The sequence below is a fragment of the Rhinoraja longicauda genome, chromosome 1 (assembly GCF_053455715.1).
Source record: "Rhinoraja longicauda isolate Sanriku21f chromosome 1, sRhiLon1.1, whole genome shotgun sequence".
Classification (NCBI taxonomy): domain Eukaryota; kingdom Metazoa; phylum Chordata; class Chondrichthyes; order Rajiformes; family Arhynchobatidae; genus Rhinoraja; species Rhinoraja longicauda.
Window position 1 is genome coordinate 18,144,283 of NC_135953.1, and position 20,429 is coordinate 18,164,711.

A 20,429-nucleotide genomic window follows, 5' to 3' on the forward strand; every position below is an offset into this window, starting at 1 on the left:
CTGTTTCCACGCTGTATCTCTAAATCTAAAAAATCTAAAAAAATGAAGGACTATACAATCTTTTACTTCTACTGCACCAGAATCTGCACATTCAAAACAGCAAGGATATTAAACTGAATGTACAGGTTAGTTTCATTGCTCCCTACACCTACTGCTCCAAATCATAGGATGGCTCCAGCAGCGAAACAGACCACTTGACTCATCCACTCCTCCTCCATAGTCCTGTAATCATTTTGCTTTCAATTATTTATGTGGTTCACTTGTGTTCATTATGACTAAATCTACCTTCATCATCAACCAAGCACTGCTTTCAAGATTCTACTTGGTGAAATTTTATTTCTTACAAAAGCTTTTTCTTGCATCAATGTTGATTCTTTTGCTTTTATGCGCTCCACTTTGCTTCTTGATCTCTCCAAGAAGGGGAGTGAATTCTAGTTACGATGCCTATAAATTTTGTGACTTTAAATACTTCAGCTTCCTTTCGTGCCTTCGTTCCTAAGATCATTCTTGTAAAAATAGAATAATTCCAGTAAATATCTTTTGCAACCTCTCAGTGCTATTTGCTTCTTAAAGTGTGTTGCCCAGAACAAGACACAAAACATTAACTTTGGTTTAGTTTAGATTAGAGATGCTGATTAATTGTGAGCATTCCAATTGTTGTGTCTATATAGAACATGGAACAACAAAGCACAGAATAGGCCCTTCGGCAATTGATTTTTACACATGGGGTGGTGGGGGCCTGAAACACATTGTCAGGGGTGGTGGGGGGGGATACAACAGAGGAGTTTAAGGGGCTTTTAGATAGGCACATGAAAGTGAAGGGAATAGAGGGATATGGATCATATGCAGACAGAAGAGATCAGTTTAATCTGGCATCATTTTCGCACAAACATTGTGGGCTGAAGGGCCACTTACTGTGCTGCACTGGTCTTTGGAGCACTATCACTGTTCTTGCATGAGTGACAGTGTTTGTTTAGTTTAGTTTAGTTTAGTTTAGAGATACAGAGAGGAAACAGCCCACTGAGTCCGCACGGACCAGCGATCCCCACACATTAACACTACCCTACACACACTGGGGACAATTTACATTTATACCAAGCCAATCAACCTACAAACATGTACGCATTTGGAGTGTGGGAGGAAACTGAAGATCTCAGAGAGAATCATGGGAGGAAACCGAAGATCACGGGGAGAAGGTACAAACTCCGTACAGACAGCACCCGTAGTCAGGGTCGAACCCGGGTCTCTGGCGCTGTAAGTGTTGTAAGGCAGCAACTCTACCGCTGCGCCACCGTACCGCCCTTGTGATTCGCCTTCAGCCGTGTTGCTACCTTAGCCCAAAATAGGTCTGTGAAATAGAGGCGCAAGAAACTGCAGATGTTGGAATTTTGAGCAACACAAAGTTCTGGAGGAACTCAGCAGGTCAGGCAGCATCCATGGAGGGAATGGAATCTGAGGGAATGTCCCAGCCCAGAATGTCATCTGTCTGTTGCCTTCACAGCTGCTGCCTGACCTGCAGAGTTACTCCAGCACTTTGTGTTGGGCTGATGAACAACATCCTTCAACACAAATCACAATACGAATACATATCAATTATTTGAAATACCTGATGCTTGATAAGAATGTAGATTTCAACTTCCAAGATATACCTCATCTTAGAGAAGTTAGGATGAATAAAACATGTTTCCAGAGTGCTTTGTCAGAATGTTACATTCAGCTGTACAGCTATTCAAGACCTCATTTTAAAGCCTTGTTCAAAAGGCAATACTTCAGAGCTGTGCTGAAATTCAGGTCTCCCACCTGCCTTTGTTCAGTACCAGGGAATTGGATCATTTTGTTTGATTGATTGCTGCCTCCTATACAGCAGAGAATCGACTGGCATGTGTAAGTGCTTTTGAATGCTTGAAGTCCTGAATAAAGTATTTTTATCAGCAAAGAGAAGAGAATTTGATATCAGGCTGAACTCGGCTAAGTAATCCTGAATAATAATTTTCTATGGATGGCACAGCTGGTAGAGCTGCTGCCTCACAGCGCCAGAGAACCTGGTTCGATCCTGACCCTGGATGCTGGCTGTGTGCATGTGTGCATTGAGTTTGCATATTCTCCCGCGTGGACTTCCTCCAGGTACTTCGGTTTCGTCCCACATCCCAAAGATTGCGGGATTGTAGGTTAATTGCCCCAAGGTATTTAGGGAGTGGATGCGAAAGTAGGATAACAGAACGAGTGTGAAGGGGTGATTGATGGCTGGTGCCAAAAGGACCTGTTTCTGTGATGTATCTCTAAAAATAACCTAAAAATTAGAACTAAACCTAACTTCTCTCTCTCTCCGTGATTTTCATAGGCTCTGATTTCTCCATCATCACGACAGTTATGGAAAATCAAGCAGTATTATAATGGGCCTTAGAATTCATCAAAGTCAAAGTCAAGTCAAAGTCAACTTTATTGTCAATTTCCAGTTAGTTTACACAGACAGAAAATTGAAATACCGTTTCCCACAATCCCGAGGAATAAAGTGCATTACACTAAGTTAAAATTAAAAAGGCACAGCAAACAACAATCAATATAAAATATAGTCACTTCAATGAAAAAAAGATGAAGATGAATATATTACAATAAAAAATAATGAACAGTAGTGCAAAGCCTGTCCATAGCAGCGTTAAAAAAAGTGTCTGGTGCTGGATGTGCGTGTGTGTGGGGTGTTAAAGTCCAGGTCCAATGGGGGCAGGGGAGAGAGGAGGGAGGGAGGGGAGAGAGTTCAGCATCCTGACAGCCTGGTGGAAAAAACTGTTCTTTAGTCGGGTGGTGCTCGACCTCAGGCTGCGAAACCTTCTCCCTGAAGGCAGGAGGGTGAAGAGGCTGTTGGAGGGGTGGGAGGGGTCACCCACAATGCTCAATGCTTTGCGGGTGAGGCGGGTGGTGTAAAGGACCAGGAGTGTTGGGAGTGAGGCGCCAGTGATCCTCTCAGCAGTGTTCACTATGCGCTGCAGGGTCTTGCGGCTGGAGGCTGTGCAGCTTCCGAACCACACAGTGATGCAGCTGCTGAGGATGCTCTCAATGGCGCCTCGGTAAAAAGTGTACATGATGGGTGTGGGGGCTCCCGCTCTCTTCAGTTTGCGGAGGAAGTAGAGGCGCTGCTGGGCTTTCTTGGCGATGGACGTGGTGTTGTTGCTCCAGGAGAGATCCTCGGTGATGTTCACCCCCAGGAATTTGGTGCTGCTCACCTGCTCCACAGCAGCACCATTGATGGTCAGTGGGTGGGGGTGTTGGGTGTGCGTTCTCCTGAAGTCGACAACAATCTCCTTTGTTTTCTCCACATTCAGGAAGAGATTGTTGTCTGTGCACCACGCGGCCAGCTGGTTCACCTCCTTCCTGTAGTGGGTCTCGTCGTTGTTGCTGATGAGACCCACCACGGTTGTGTCGTCTGCAAACTTGACGAAGTGGTTGGAGCTGTGGGTGGGTGTGCAGTCGTGGGTCAGCAAGGTGAAGAGCAGGGGGCTTAGCACACATCCTTGTGGGGCCCTCGTACTCAGCGTGATGGTGTCCGATGTGTTGCTGCCGACCCGTACGTAGCTTGTCTTCAAAGCATTCTCTGCCACTCATTTTAATGGCAGTTTAGCTTTAAAACAATGTTTTCCTCATTAATTTTTTTAATTCAATCATAGATACAAAGTACAAATAGAACTTTACAGAACTGTGCAAAATCATGAGAGGAATAGATGTGGTAAACGCCCAGAGACTCTACGCAAAAGGGTGGTGGGTGTATGGAACAAGCTGTTGGAGGTAGTTGAGGCATGTACTATTTCAACGTTTAAGAAGCATTTAGACAGGTGCATGGATAGGATAGGTTTAGAGGGATCAGGTGAGACTAGTGTAGATGAGACATGTTGGCCAGTATGGGCAAGTTGGGCCAAATGGCCAGTTTCCACGCTGTATGATTCTGTGACTCAATAACTACAGTCAGTGGTCGCTGTAAAGAACTAATTGTTTCAAGCCAGGAACTCTCTCTACACAAGATTTGCTGCTGTCAAGCATTCGTTCAAGGGCAAGTTTAGAATCACTGCACTTGGGCGGCTCAGTGGCGCAGCGGTAGAGCTACTGCCTTACAGTGCGAGAGACCCGGGTTCGATCCTGACCACGGGTGCTGTCTGTACAGAGTTTGTACGTTCTCCCCGTGTCCTGCATGTGTTTACTCCGAGATCTTTGGTTTCCACCCACACTCCAAAGACGTACAGGTTTGTAGGTTAATTGGCTTGATGTAAATGTAAAAAACAATTGTCCCTTGTGTGTGTAGGATAGTGTTAATGTGCGGGGATCGCTTGTTGGTGTGGACTTCGGTGGGCCGAAGGGCCTGTTTCCAGGCTAGTTCTCTAAACTAAACTTGTGATGGCATCAAGCTGGACAGCAGCAATCATATCAAAGAATTCTTACAGACAGCATACCAGGAAGAAGAAAAGCACAACTTTTAATTTGCTATTTAAACTTTTACAGAGTACTAAATAAAGATTGGGACATATACATAGAATTACGTAGAAGATGAAATATAAATAAACTTTCTAAAAATATATTTTTGCTTATTTTAAAATCCATTATATTGTGAATTGTTTAAGAGCTTTGCATTCCACACATACACAATAACTTTCGGGCCAGAAAGATTAGGTACCGATTATAGCCCAGCAGGATATTAAGAACTCACTCCGTCAGTAACAGGATGTAATATTTCCACGTAATCTACACTGGGAAGAGTCTGTACACGGCCCAAGTCCATGCATAATCTGTTTTCATTCTTATCGGTTGGAGAGGTTTGCAAAACATCAATGCCTATCAAGGAATGTTGCATTGCTAACAATGCCCAGGATAAGCCAGGCAAATGTGGATTGCCAGAAATCGCCTTGAAACAAAGAAAATAGGTGCAGGAGTAGGCTATTCGGCCCTTCGAGCCAGCACCGCCATTTAATGTGATCATGGCCATTCATCCACAATCAGTACCCCGTTCCTGCCTTCTCCCCATATCCCTTGATTCCAGTAGCCCTAAGAGTTCTATCTAACTCTCTTTTGAATGCATTCAGTGAATCGGCCTCCACTGCCTTCTGAGGCAGAGAACTCCACAAATTCCCAACACGCTGAGAAAAAAAGTTTTTCCTCATCTCAGTTCTAAATGGCTTCCCCCTTATTCTTAAACTGTGGCCCCTGCTTCTGGACTCCCCCAACTTCGGGATCATGTTTCCTGCATCTAGCTTGTCCAATCCCTTAATAATTTTATATGTTTCTATAAGATCCCCTCTCATCCTTCTAAATTCCAGTGAATACAAGCCCAGTCATTCCATGCTTTCATCATTTGACAGTCCCGCCATCCCGGGAATTAACCTAGTGAACCTTTGCTGCACTCCCTCAATAGCAAGAAAGTCCTTCCTCAAATTAGGAAACCAAAACTGCACACAATAGGTGTAGTCTCACCAGGGCCTTGTACAACTGCAGAAGGACCTCTGCTCCCATACTCAAATCCTCTCGTTATAAAGACCAACATGCTTTTAGCTTTCTTCACTGCCTGCTGTACCTGCAAGCCAACTTTCAGTGACAGTAACAAACCGATGGCAGCACAAACTGATCGTTTCTCCACCATAACTATTGCAAAGTCCAAACCAGTTTTACTTAAACAACGCTTCGCTAAGTTTGAAATTGTAAATGAATACAAAAATGTCATGTATTTCTTGTTTAAATTATGGTGCTTGAAAAGCCCTTGCAACCTAAGAGTCCTTGATTAAATTGTAATGCTTGGAAAGCCCTTGCAACCTCAGAGTTCTGTGTTCAATAGTTCGTAAAATAATAAGGTGAAATAATTAGTGTTCGCAAAATTCAAAGGGGCCTAGGTAAAAAGTAGGGAATCTAATGCTCAGCTCTTTCAACCATTCAGCATAAGTACAATAAGTTGAATTCTCCACTCCTAATCGCTCTAAAAGACTTGAACACATGATCATCTGTAAGACCAACGTGTTTATTTTGTACAGTGCTGCTTGATGCCTGAATTATCGTCATGCACAGGGCAAGTGATTTTCTTTTGTCATCCACATCTGACATATTCAGAATTTTCGCTGCCACCAGTATTATTTTAGGATTTTGAAGTAAATTTTAAGATTTTTAAGTAAATTTTATTGGCTGTTTAATCCAAGATCCATGAGGATCGTTAACGAATGCCATATAATCAAATATCACTTTCCTTTGGTTCAATTTACACAGTGCTGAAAAGAATTGATTCAAAATGTGGGAAAATGCTGTTGTTACTTATCTCAGGTGCAGCTTCCACGATAGGTGCAGGAGTAGGCCATTCGGCACTTCAAGCCAGCACCGCCATTCAATGTGATCATGGCTGATCATTCTCAATCAGTACACCGTTCCTGCCATCTCCCCATACCCCCTGACTCTGCTATCCTTAAGAGCTCTATCCAGCTCTCTCTTGAATGCATTCAGAGAATTGGCCTCCACTGCCTTCTGAGGCAGAGAATTCCACAGATTTACAACTCTCTGACTGAAAAAGTTTTTCCTCATCTCCGTTCTAAATGGCCTACCCCTTATTCTTAAACTGTGGCTCCTGGTTCTGGACTCCCCCAACATTGGGAACATGTTTCCTGCCTCTAACGTGCCCAACCCCTTAATAATCTTATACATTTCGATATTGGCTAGCTGCGAGAATTAATGTGGATTGCAGGACACGTTGATCATCGACACCTTGCATTAACTTTGCGACCCCGATTTCTTTCAGGGGCGATGTCTGTCTGAGGGTCACTTGAACAATCAACGGGGGCGCTTTTGATGTCTTAGATCACTTAACTCATTACTGTCCCCATATCATACTGATCTTCTCTCCTCCTTAACAGACAATATATAAACGATGTCTTTGACCCAGTTATCAACATCATCCTTCTTTGCTGGTGAGCCATTTTCTCCTTACCTTTTGTCAAAGTACAATGTGGCATCATTCGATATACACTCACACTACATAATTTCAAAACATTAATCTACCGTGAATTATTTGGATTGGATACTATCTTAAATTAAACCAAGATACAGCACATTTATTCTAAATATTAGTGAGAGGAATAGATCGGGTAAATGCACAGTAGATACAAGCTTGAAAGGGTTCAGAGAAGATTTACGAGGACGTTGCCAGGACTAGAGGGTGTGAGCTATAGGGAGAGGTTGAGTAGGCTGGGTCTCTATTCCTTGGAACGCAGGAGGATGAGGCGTGATCGTAGAGATGTGTATAAAATCATGAGAGGAATAAATCGGGTAGATGCACAGAATCTCTTGCCCAGAGTAGGGGAATCGAGGACAACACGACATATCTTCAAGGTGAAGAAGAAAAGATTTATTAGGAATCTGAGGGGTAACTTTTTCACGCAAAGGGTGGTGAGTATATGGAACAAGCTGGCCAGAGGAGGTAATTGAGGCTGGAACTATCCCAACATTTAAGAAACAGTTAGACAGGGACATGGACCTTTGGCCCAACTTGCCCACACACGCCAAGATGTCCCAGCTACACCAGTCCCACCTGCCTGCGCTTGGTCCATATCGGTAGGGGTCGAGCTGTCTTGTCCGTGGGCGTGGGGGAAGAGAGTGGAAGTTTTGTTGCCTTCCATCACAGTGAGGGGGTGTTTGGAGTCACTGTGATGGATGTTTGTGTTGGGGTCGTGTGTCTTGTGTTCTTTTCTTTTTTTTGTTGTGTTCTGTGACTGCTGGAAATGTAATTTCGTTCGGTATCTCGGTACCGAATGACAATAAAGTTCTGTATTCTGTATGGATAGGGCAGGTTTAGAGGGATATGGACCAAGTGCAGGCAGGTGGGACTGGTGTAGCTGGGACATCTTGGCCGGTGTGGGCAAGTTGGGCCAAAGGTCCTGTTTCCACACTGTATCACTCTATGACTCTATATTAAAATTAGAGAGGAAAAATAATAGCTTGAGATAAATACCAGACGTTTTCTGTCTTTTTGTTTTATTTCTTTAAAATAATTCAGACAAATGGTTACAGTCACAAAACATGATTATTTCAACCAAAATATTGCTAGCCTACCACATTAACAGGAATCGATGTAGGCAAAGAAATGCTGCTACTTTCCAGTAGTCTAGTGCCTGTACGCATACCACCAATGATATACATTTAAACTGGTGACAGTAAGCATGGTGCTGTTTGTATGAAATTTCTTTTAAAAAAATCTCTTTGCAACATTTTCCTCAGCCCCCAAGAAAGTAATGGGAATTCATGCCAAAAAGAAAATGAATTTAAAAGAGTGTTGATTTTGTTACTTGATACTAAAAAAAAGATAAGCAGATACAAAACAATGCACTGCGTGGCATAAGAACACAAAATAAGTGGGAATTTACCATAGTTTTCCTGAGACGTCTGAAAACTGCCTCTTTTTGGGCGTGAATTTAATGTACAAAAGAAAGATAGTTTTCTTTTCAAAAAATCAGTTTTACTGAATATCTCCCTTGGTTTCTGTTTCACAGCTAAGCGAACACACCCTTAAGTTCTAAAACTGTACACAGACATAGTACATTCATGATAGAAGTAACTACTAGAACTTTTCTTGCTCACAGGGAACCCATATGACATAGAAACAGTTAATCAGTCCACTGTACAGGGACAAGCTACAATTTAACGGAGGGACAAATTTACCGAATCTCTTCTTCTCTCCCACATCTTTATTTGGAGTTGGACCAGTTTCTAATCTTGGTTATTTCCATAGTCCATTGTTCACCACAGCAGCTTCTCTTGACAAGCTTCTCTTATGGTGGAGATCCTTGGGGTCAGGAATGACGTCTGGCTACAATTGGTCACCCGTGTGATCTCTGTCAGACTCTGGTTTGACTGTTTGCCCTGGGGAAGGGGCATGTGGTGGGTGGGTGACTGTGGAGAGGCTGTGCGATAACTGCACAGCACTGGCCGCTATTCCTTCTACTGGCTGTGGCAGTCCAGTGGGAGCCACTCCGACAACACCTGGTGGATACCTGGGATGCGAGGGGGAAATGAGATGAAAAATTAGTCATGGGTTAGAGCTGATACCCTTCTCAATTACAACACAGGATGTACGTAAATTATCAGACGTTTACAGAAACTGGAAGCCTCACAGGTAATCAGGCAAAGTGCTTAGTGATGTTCAATAACCTTCTTTTAATGGAGAGTCATGGAACTGCAGATGCTGGAATCTTGAGTAAAACACAAAGTGCTGGAGTAACTTGGCAGGTCAGACTGCATCTCTGAATAACATGAATAGGCTGTGTTTCAAGTCAAGACCCTTTTTCAGACTGATTGTGGAGAGTGGAGGAGAACTTCTTCAAAGTAGGCATACTTTGAGAAGATTTCACAGTGGAGCAGAAAAATGGATTGGAGAGAGTAGAATTTCTTCAAAGTAGGCATCAGTCTGAAGAAGGGTCCCAACCTGACATGTCACCTATCCATGTCCTCCAGAAATACTGCCTGAGTTACTCCAGCACTTTGTGTTTTAATCTTCTTGTCATCTGTTGTTAACAACAGAGATGAACGTTATAAGAAGGGTATAAGAAGGGCGGCACGGTAGCACAGCGGTAGAGTTGCTGCTTTATAGCGAATGCAGCGCCGGAGACTCAGGTTCGATCCTGACTACGGGTGCTGCACTGTAAGGAGTTTGTACGTTCTCCCCGTGACCTGCGTGGGTTTTCTCCGAGATCTTCGGTTTCCTCCCACACTCCAAAGACGTACAGGTATGTAGGTTAATTGGCTGGGTAAATGTAAAAATTGTCCCTAGTGGGTGTAGGATAGTGTTAATGTACGGGGATCGCTGGGCGGCACGGACTTGGAGGGCCGAAAAGGCCTGTTTCCGGCTGTATATATATGATATATGATATACATCAAACATCATCTAATACCTTCAGGGTCTGGCGGTGTGATATGTGGAATAGCAAAAGTTTGTTGTGTGAAATCCACCTCACTTCTGTTTCCAACGTTACAGTCTTTATATGACCTTATCTGTTTTACAAATAATACTAAATGTTGTCTGCACCTCCAAATGCACTGCTACATTCCCTCATTTTCAGTCTTGTTGATAGTTCAACTCCACCATCTCCTCTACTGATGGGCCATTCCCAAACTGCCAATGCTAACCTTGCATGATATTCTTCCCACCTTTGCCTCCACAACTTGATTTACCCTCTCTATCTTAAATTGCATCAGTCAGAATGTGCCCAAAATATATTGGTTGCACGCACTATCAGATGACTAAGTCATGAAAACGACAAATCTTTTTATACTTGTTGCTCTCCTACTCACATTGAAATACCTTTATCTATTTTAGGTATTTTGGGACAGAGGTGGCGGAGAGGGCACCAGAAGCAAGAAAAGACCAGCTGTAAAAACCTTTACGTGGTACCTTGGCAATGTAAATACTCTAAATCTGCGGGATGCTCTCTATCAACTTTCCCTATGACATCCTTAAAGAATTCAAACAGATTTATCAAACATAACCTGCCTTTCATAAAACCACGTTGACTATATTCAGCTCTCCTAAATGATTAGTTATTTCCTCCTTGATTACTGACTCTAGTATGTGTCTATTGTCTATCCGTCCAACCACAGATGTTAAACTAACTGGACTGTAGTTCCCTGCCATCTGTCTTCCTCCCTTTTTGAACAAATTTAACCAATGAATCCACTATCTCTGATGCTGCTTCCTTTAACATTATTGGGCGTCTTTGTCATCAGGTCCAGAGTTTCTCTCTTGTTTTATCCTTTGCGATCAGGATATTTACGAGTCCCTTCCTCTTATTTGAAATTAGCCATCTTTTGGATATCTGCAATGACCTCCACAGTGAAGTCTGATGCAAGAGGCTGATTTGATGTATCAGCGTTTCTTTGTTTCCTGTCGTTAATTCACCATGTTCTCTAGATGTTCCACACCTAGCCAAACTGCCTTCTTCCTATTTATATATCTAGAGAAACTCTTACTGTTTGTTTTGATAATATGGTCGTAAGTGTTAGGAGCAGAATTAGGCCATTCAGCCCATCGTCTGCTCCGCCATTCAATCATGGCTGATCTATTTCTCCCTCTTAACCCCATTCTCCTGCCTTCTCCCCATAACCCCTGACACCCATACTAATCAAGAAACTATCTATCTCTGGCTTAGAAATATCCATCGACTTGGCTTCCAAAGCCTTCTGTGGCAAAGAATTCCACAGATTACACACAGGTTCTCACCCAAAATCAATTTTCTCCATTCTTACGAGCTTTTTAGTGTTTTGCTGTTGAACCCTAAAAACATCCCAGTCCTCTGACCTACCACCAGACCTCGTCATTATAAGACCATAAGACATAGGGGCAGAGTTAGGCTCTTTGACCCATCGAGTCAGCACCGCCATTCTATCTTGGCAGATCTATTTTTCCCTCTTATCCCCTTTATTGGCCAAGGCATTATGCCCAAGGTATTATGTATGCCTTTGTAGCGGTGTGCAGTAAATTAAAGTGGTGTCGGATAAACTTGGTCTGCTGCCTCGTTCTTGGACAGACAGCTCCGTGTCCGCTACACCTTGCCATTTATTTGGGGTTTTATGAACATATTGTTACATATTCTGGTAGCCAACACAATAAAATAAGAGCTTTATGGATTTCAATTCCACATTGTACAATGTTGGGAATTGAACCCAGTATCAAAACCCAGTGTGCCAATTTTTGGCGGTAAGTAGCATCTTTTACCGAGACCGCTTTCTGCATTAACCTTACCTGTAGGCGGCACCATTTAGCTCTGGGTGAACGACTGCAGGGTCCATTCCAGCCCAGTGAGTTGCTGCAGTCAGGTATTCCTTATTAATACAATTTTTCAAGCTGTCTGGGATGCGCCCTAAAGAAAGTGCAGGTTTGTTTTATTAATCGGCTCATCCTACAAGTTTCAGTGCACAATCAATTTTACCTCAGTCATGAGAGCACATCAGGAAGGAGCAAGATTTTCAAATTTGGCATCATCTTTATTAACTACTTTCCAGGCAGGCTTTTGCCCATTCTTTCAACAGAACACTTCTTTAATGCTTTATCTATTGCGTTTGTACAAATGTGCACGGTGGCGCAGCGGTAGAGTTGCTGCCTTACAGCGAATGCAGCGCCGGAGACCCGGGTTCGATCCTGACTATGGGGGCTGTCTGTATGGAGTTTGTACGTTCTCCCCGTGACCTGCGTGGGTTTATTCCGAAATCTTCAGTTTCCTCCCACACTCCTAAGACGTACAGGTTTGTAGGTTAATTGGCTTGGTAAATGTAAAAAAGATTGTCCCTGTGGGTGTAGGATGGTGTTAATGTGTAGGCTCTAAGACACTGGAATCGGTTCTGCTAAATGTCCAGCATTTTCTGTCTTTATGGCTTTACATCATCGTCTGCTTGGTAGGCAAGGCAGGTAGAAGTGAAGCGAGGATTAACGCAGGGAAATATAAAGTAACACATTTTAGAAGGCAGATGAGAAGAAATTAAATTGAATAGAACAATAGATATCCACAACCATTAATCGTGAAAATGACAGGACAAAGTAGCCAAGAAAAGTGTTAAAACAATTGGAAAATTAAGTGCAAAAAACTGTTGCCATATTACACGAGTTTCCATTATTGTGAAGAGGAGAGGCTTTCATTGGGAACAGCTCCTTTCATTGCAACTGAGAGGTTAAGGGTTCAAAAAGGTGCTGAAAATGTGAGAAGTTTTGATGAGCTAATTAAAAAATAACAGCTACATCTCTCTACACTATTACACAAAGAATATTCAGATCAAGATGAAAACTCAGATACAGCCGGCCACAACGTACCTGTTACAGCTCTCCGGATTTCACGAGCTGCCTCTTCTCTCATCTCAATTGAGGCCTGTTCACTGTACCAAGCAGCATGTGGTGTGCAGATTAGGTTTGGAGCATCTTTTAAAGGGCCTTGGCTAAAACTGTACATAAACATATATTTTTGGTCATTCAATTTGAATATAAAGCAATGATATACTTCCACTTTTAGTTAATCCAAATTCAACAATGCATAAATATAGACAATGTGGCCGTGTGTCAGTGGTAATGAAAAGGGCCCTGACCCGAAACGTCACCTACGCATGTTCACCAGGGATGCTGCCTGACCCGCTGAGTTCTCCAGCATTTTCTGTCCTTTTATGTGTCTTGTTTCTACAGTAACAATGAATATTTGGAGCATATACAATCAAAGTCCACCTCTTATTTATTAGCTAGTCCATGCCAACAAAGTAACACAACAGGTCATTTCCAGTCATTATACAGTGCCCTCCATAATGTTTGGGACAAAGACCCATCATTTATTTATTTGCCTCTGTACTCCACAATTTGAGATTTGTAATAAAAAATATCACATGTGGTTAAAGTGCACATTGTCAGATTTTATTAAAGGGTATTTTTGTACATTTTGGTTTCACCATGTAGAAATTACAGCTGTTTATACATAGTTCCCCCCATTTCAGGGCACCATAATGTTTGGGATACATGGCTTCACGGGCGTTTGTAATTGCTCATGTGCGTTTAATTGCCTCCTTAATGCAGGTATAAGAGAGCTCTCAGAACCTATTCTTTCCTCCAGTCTTTCCTTCACCGTTGGAAACTTTTATTGCTATTATCAACATGAGGAACAAAGTTGTGCCAATGAAAGTCAAAGAAGCTATTATGAGACCGTGAAACCTTAGGCTTACCAAAATCAACTGTTTGGAACATCATTAAGAAGAAAGAGCACTGGTGAGCTTACTAATCGCAAAGGGACTGGCAGGCCAAGGAAGACCACCACAGCTGATGACAGAAGAATTCTCTCTATAATGAAGGAAAATCCCCAAACACCTGTCCGACAGATCAGAAACACTCTTTGGAAGTCAGGTGTGAATTTGTCAATGACCACTGTCCGCAGACAACTTCATGAACAGAAATAGAGAGGATACACTGCAAGATGCAAACCATTGGTTAGCCGCAAATTTAGGATAGCCAGATTACAGTTTGCCAAGAAGTATTTAAAAGAGCAACCACAATTCTGGTAAAGGTGTTGTGGATAGATGAGACGAAGATTAACTTATATCAGAATGATGGCAAGGGTGGAGGAGAGAAAGAACTGCCCAAGATCCAAAGCATACCACCTCATCTGTGAAACACAGTGGTGGGGGTGTTATGGCCTGGGCATGTATGGCTGCTGAAGGTACTGGCTCACTTATCTTCACTGAAGATAATATCATATCTTCATACAACTGCTGATGGTAGTAGCATAATGAATTCTATCTTCTCAAGTTCAAACAAATGTCTCAAAACTCAATGGCCGACGGTTCATTCTACACCAAGACAACAAAGGAAATTTTCAAAGCTAAAACATGGTCAATTCTTGAGTGGCCAAGTCAATCACCCGATCTGAACCTAATTGAGCATGCCTTTTATATGCTGAAGAAAAATCGGAATGGGACTAGCCCCCAAAACAAGCATAAGCTAAAGATGGCTGTAATACAGGCCTGGCAGAGCATCACCAGGGAAGACACCCAGCAACTGGTGATGTCCATGAATCGCAGACTTCAAGCAGTCATTGCATGCAAAGGATATGCAACAAAATACTAAACATGACTACTTTCATTTACATGACATTGCTGTGTCCCAAACATTATGGTGTCCTGAAATGGGGGGGGGACTATGTATACTGCTGTAATTTCTATATGGTGAAACCAAAATGTATAAAAATGGCCTTTATTAAAATCTGACAATGTGCACTTTAACCACATGTGATTTTTTCTATTACAAATCTCAAATTGTGGAGAACAGAGGCAAATAAATAGATGATGGGTCTTTGTCCCAAACATTATGGAGGGCACTGTAGTTCCCAGCCTCAGCACAAAGATGACACAAAATAAACTCCCCATCTCCATCCAATGCAGTCACGTTTAATCTTCTATGGATTGCAGGCTGCTAGGAAAGTGAAAAATGCACAGACAGGTCAAAGTTAGAAGCCTGAGATTAGTTTGAGTCCCAGCTCCCATCAACACCTGTCCAAAGCAGATTGCGATTGATAACTCGAGGTCTCCTTTGCCGCTGCTGAGAGAAGGTTTGCTATTCTTATTCTTCTTGAATTCATAGTGGGTACTTCTTCACCTACCTAAGAGGGCAGTTTGTCTTCTTCCCATTTCCCAAGCCTTTTCAGCAGGCGTGTAAGTTATTTTGTCATGTCACTATCCGATTCCCATTTTAAACCCCCGAGGGAATTTTGTTATACCAGTTTTGTAAGCAGTCAATCTGATTGTAATCTCTGAAGAACAAAGCTTTTCTCTCTCTTTTTCCCAATCGCTTGAAATTTGTGTCCAGTGGTTCTTGAACCATCTACTAATAGGAACACCTCTCTTTATTTTATGTTTCAAAACCCTTGGACACCTCAATCAAATTTCCTTTCGATTTGCTTTGTTCCCCAGAGAACAACTTCATTTTTTTTCATCTGACGTCACTACAAAAATTCTCTGAAATTCCCCTGGAAACAGTCAAATAAATCTTTTCTCTGCTGTGCTCTCTCTAAAACCTTCATATCCTTCCCACCGCATGGCAACCACTATCTAATCGGTTCAAGGGCATCAAATCTGCCAATCCAGTATTTTGCCCAAATTCAACAAAAGATTATTAATTTTGGACTCTGCCCCAATTTATGAAGCTCAGAATTATATAAATTTTACTAACCAGGACCTCAACATGACAACATTTTTAAACGATTTATCCTTATACATTCCCAGGTTTCTCTGTTCCTGTGCATCCTTTAGAACTATGCCATTTAGACAATATTAATTCTCTCTATTCCTACTGGCAAAATGTATCTTCAAATTCTCCACATTAAGATTTTTTTCTCTCTGTGATTTCATCCATCCTATATCCTCTTGAGGTCTGTTACTATCCACTTCACTATTGATCAGATTACCAAGTTTTGTACCATCTCACAATCACAATAATATTTTATTAACCAAGTATGTTTTGCAACATACGAGGAACTTCATTTGCCATGCATTCATAACAATAAAAAGCAACAGGACACACAAAATACATTTTAACATGAACATCCGCCACAGTGACTCCTCCGCATTCCTCACTGTGATGGAAGGCGAAAAAAAGTTCAATCTCTCCCTTCTTTGTCCTCCAGTGGTCGGGGGCCTCTAACCTTCTGTTGACGGGACGATCTTGACTGCCATAGCCGGTGGCGGGCCTTCCTCGTCAGGGCAATCAAGCTCCAGCATCGAGGGGGGGGGGGGGTGGAATCTCAACTTCCCCGCGACGGGCGATCTACACATTTTTGAAATCTTACTCAATACACTCATCAACCTATCGAAAAGAGACAATGTTCCTAGCACTGACTCCATCAATTCTTTTTACTTTCTATTGTTATATTTGATTATAAAGTGTTTTATCATACAAAAAGGGCCCAGGGCACCTCATAAGCATTATCAAACAAAACTACAGAACCTTTCAGAGAGAAGATGGAGATATTAATTTCAACAAAAAACTACAAAAAATGTTGGAGTAACTCAGCAGGTCAGGCAGCATCTCCGGGGAACATGAATAGGTGACTTTTCAGTTGGGAACCTTCTTCACACTGAGTTGTTAGACTGATTTATTCCAACAGACTGGGTTAAACTTCAACCAATGTTGAAAAACAGGTAATTAATGTATGTATTTCTCAGATCCTATTAAAATAAAAATGCAATAACTTACCAAACTTGAACTTTAAAGTTTCCCACCAGAACTTCCAATTATATTTTTTGTATTCGCTATGCAAAAACTTGACTTTGGCTCATTTAAATGTGGAAACAAGGAACTGCAGATGCTGGTTTACAAAAAACCCCACAAAGTGCTGGAGTAACTCAGAGGATCAGGCAGCAACGCTGAAGAACATGGATAGGTGACGTTTTGGGTCGGGAGCCTTCATGTTAATAGTGAGGAAAACAACCGTACAAGCAATCTGAAGAAGGGTCCCATCCCGAAACGTCACATCCAGAACCAGGGGCCAAAGCTTAAGAATAAAGGGTAGGCCATTTAGAACGGAGATGAGGAAAAACTTTTTCAGTCAGAGAGTTGTAAATCTGTGGAATTCACTGCGTCAGAAGGCAGTGGAGGCCAAGTCTCTGAATGCATTCAAGAGAGAACTAGATAGAGCTCTTAAGGATAGCGGAGTCATGGGGTATGGGGAGAAGGCAGGAACGGGGTACTGATTGAGAATGATCAGCCATGATCACATTGAATGGTGGTGCTGGTTCGAAGGGCCGAATGGCCTACTCCTGCACCCATTGTCTATTGTCACCTATCCATGTTCTCCAGAGATGCTGCCTGACCCGCTGACTTACTCCAGCACTTTGTGTCTTGTCTTGTATCTTGTCTTTGGCTCTATGTTCACACATGCCAATAAAACCTAATAGATCCACAAACCATAATTTGACACAAACTTAACCTTTTAAGGGTCAATAGGAAACATATACACAAGGATGAGACTCTCTGTCAAAGGCTTGCAATAAATCTCTAACTGCTGCCCCATCTCGCCACTGGTTTCTGTTCAGTCCACTCACCACTTTTGAAACTGGTGGTGTTGATGTTTATGGATTTTACTCTGAGATGTTAGATCGACCAAGATCCTAAGTGTCTTTCCGAAAAAAAAGGTGACCAAAATTGAACACAATACTCTAAATGTGGCTTCACCAACATCTTGTACTATGTGGCCTCACCAATATCTTCTTATAGCTAAGGGAGACACAAAATGTTGGAGTAACTCAGCGGGTCAGGCAGCATCTCTGGAGAGAAGGAACTTCTCTTCTCTGAAGAGAAGTTGACGTTTCGGGTCGAGACTCTTCTTCAGCTAATACCCTCTTCTTATAGCTAATACCCTCTAATCCAGGCAGTATTCTGGTAAACCTCTTCTGCGTCCTCTACAGGGCCTCCACATTCTTCCTGTAATGGCGTAACCAGAAATGCACACAATGCGCACAACTCCAAAAATGTAGTTATATCTGTTAATTTTCTACTTCCATTGTGACACATCTTCAACCTACTGAATTGGATCTTCCACTTGCAAGCTCTGGCTAGCATATGTTGCAATTCTTTGACTGATTAAGGTTTGTTTCCTGTCGCCCTCCCACACAAGTTTGGTATTTTCTATCATTACGAACTTCTTGGGTTTCCAAGTCCAGGTCATTTAAAACAGACCAGCAATAATGATACCAATAATGCAATTTCCCAGCCTGCCATTGCTTTGTTACTATCTGTATTGAATGCCTGTACGTTTAGGTTTTATATCAGGCACCAGCTTAAACTTATGCAACAGGCTTACAGCTGAAATTTAGGGGCTAGTGGAATCAAGGGATATGGGGAGAAGGCAGGCACAGGTTACTGATTGTAGATGATCAGCCTTGATCACAATGAATGGCGGTGCTGGCTCGAAGGGCCAAATGGCCTCCTCCTGCACCTATTTTCTATGTTTCTATGAATGATTTGAAAATCAAAAACACTGTAGAATCTGGAAATCGAAAATAACAGATGCAGGGCTTTTGACCTGAAATATTAACTACGCTTTTTTTCCCCACAGATGCGACCTGACCTGCTTAGTATTTGTAGCATTTTCCGGTTTTTTTAACGGAAAGGAGTTTTCATGAAAGGAATTTCTCACATTTTGATTCAGATTAGTTTATTGTCCCGTGCACGAGATGGTAATGAAATTCATTGTTCTCACGCAGCTCATAGGGTAAACAGTAGCAGTGTACATGGTTTCTGACAGGCTGAGGAATTATTGTAACATGCTCTCTTAACCCTCAGCACAGCTGATCCCTGTATTACTAATCCGTTTGTCTAATGGAAATTTGCCACTACTAAAATCACCACCCAAAAATTTGAGATATGGAATATAATTGCTCTCGTGTAATTTATGTGAAAAAAGTTATAAATAAACACAAATTTTATTTTGTGTAGGAAGGAAGGAACTGCAGATGCTGGTTTAAACCGAAGATAGACACAAAAAGCTGGAGTAACTCAGTGGGACAGGCAGCATCTCTGGAGAGAAGGAATGGGAGACTTTTCGGGTCAAGAACCCTTCTTCAGTTTCAACTCGTTGTTCTTGATGCATGCGCAGATGATGCAGCTTTGCAGGAAATCAACCCCCCTGTATAAGATCATGCTCTACATTCAACTGTTGCAAGTGGAAAAAAAAGACCTTCGTACGTGACAGTACCTAAACGGCTCTGATTCATGCACATCCAGTGCTGCCCCTCGTATCCTTCCTTCCTTTAAAGCTTGAGCCAGTGCTTTCTCATCGACGAGCCCACCACGTGCAGCATTCACCAGAAACGCCCCCTGCCTCATCTTCAAGGAAAAGAAACAAAGTGAAAAAAATCTCGAGCCTGCACTTACAATTAAGTACAAACATTTAAAAATAAAGCAATAATGGTTCATGATTTACCATTTTGTAATTTACACATTAAATGTAATTTACACATTTAATTAACTGAATCGGAGCAACGCAGCTAAGATCAAAATGCCTTCCAAGAAATAGAATTTCTACTGTTCATAAATGAAGCTGAGCTCACATCTCATTAGTGTTATAGCAAACTGATATTTCCAAACATTGCAAAAGGAAATGATGATGCTTTAGCATTGCAGAATATTAGAAATCTAATAACGTCCATGACCATCAAAATTGTTTCTTCCCTTAGATATTCAATGTTTGTTATTATTTTCATTTTTAGAGCAAAGAAAAGTTAACTATTTGATGACATTGAAAATAATCATATGAAATATGTCCTTTTATTTGATTATATAGTTTGCTTTTTGGAGAATGTCAATGGGATTTCTTATTCTTATTTACACAATAAGATCTGAAAGGGAAAGCCTTGGACAGCCTTAAATAACCAAACAAAAATTAGAAATTGTACACACTGATACAAAAGAAATTCTTTCACATCTGGTCCTCATTGAGTTTATTTAATCTAAATCAAGAACTAGGATAACAAAATCTGACAATTGCAATTTCCAGCACCAATTGACAATGGAGTTATTTCTCATTCTACACTTAAAACATGTCAAATGCCACCCCACAGACGTACAGGTTTTGTAGGTTAATTGGCTTGGTATAATTGTAAATTGTCCCTAGTGTGTGTAGGATAGTGTAAATGAGCGGGGATCGTTGGTCGGCGCGGACTCGGTGAGCCGAAGGGCCTGTTTCCGCGCTGTTTTTCTAAACTAACCTAAATGCACCTTTTCAAATCATTAACATTTGCAGCATGGTCAAAATCTAGTCATACATGCTTCAAATTTTATAGAGAAAATAGTCCTGTCAATTTTTATTCCATTATCACGTGAGGAGTTGAAAGTTATTTAGTTAGATGAGATTTAGAGTATTTAAGAAGCCAATGATACCACAGTATCTGGGTATCTTGCA

At 41.8% G+C, this 20,429-nt stretch overlaps 1 protein-coding gene across 12 annotated transcripts in view; it reads right to left on the reverse strand.

Annotated features, from left to right (window-relative positions):
- Nucleotides 1-7,975: 7,975 nt before the first annotated feature.
- The window catches only part of ctbp1 (C-terminal binding protein 1), a 211,760-nt gene continuing 199,306 nt past the window's right edge, over nucleotides 7,976-20,429 (reverse strand). For 9 of the 12 annotated variants that reach the window (XM_078412765.1, XM_078413108.1, XM_078413495.1 and 6 more), the window contains 4 exons: nucleotides 19,224-19,354; nucleotides 12,812-12,939; nucleotides 11,750-11,867; nucleotides 7,977-9,005 (listed from right to left, as the gene is read on the reverse strand). In XM_078412765.1, the coding sequence (XP_078268891.1) occupies nucleotides 8,822-9,005; nucleotides 11,750-11,867; nucleotides 12,812-12,939; nucleotides 19,224-19,354 (561 nt within the window). In that variant the 3' untranslated portion in view covers nucleotides 7,977-8,821. Of the gene's footprint in view, nucleotides 9,006-11,749; nucleotides 11,868-12,811; nucleotides 12,940-19,223; nucleotides 19,355-20,429 lie in introns of all 12 variants that reach the window. The other 3 variants (XM_078413419.1, XM_078413342.1, XM_078413580.1) reach the window with 2 other exon arrangements.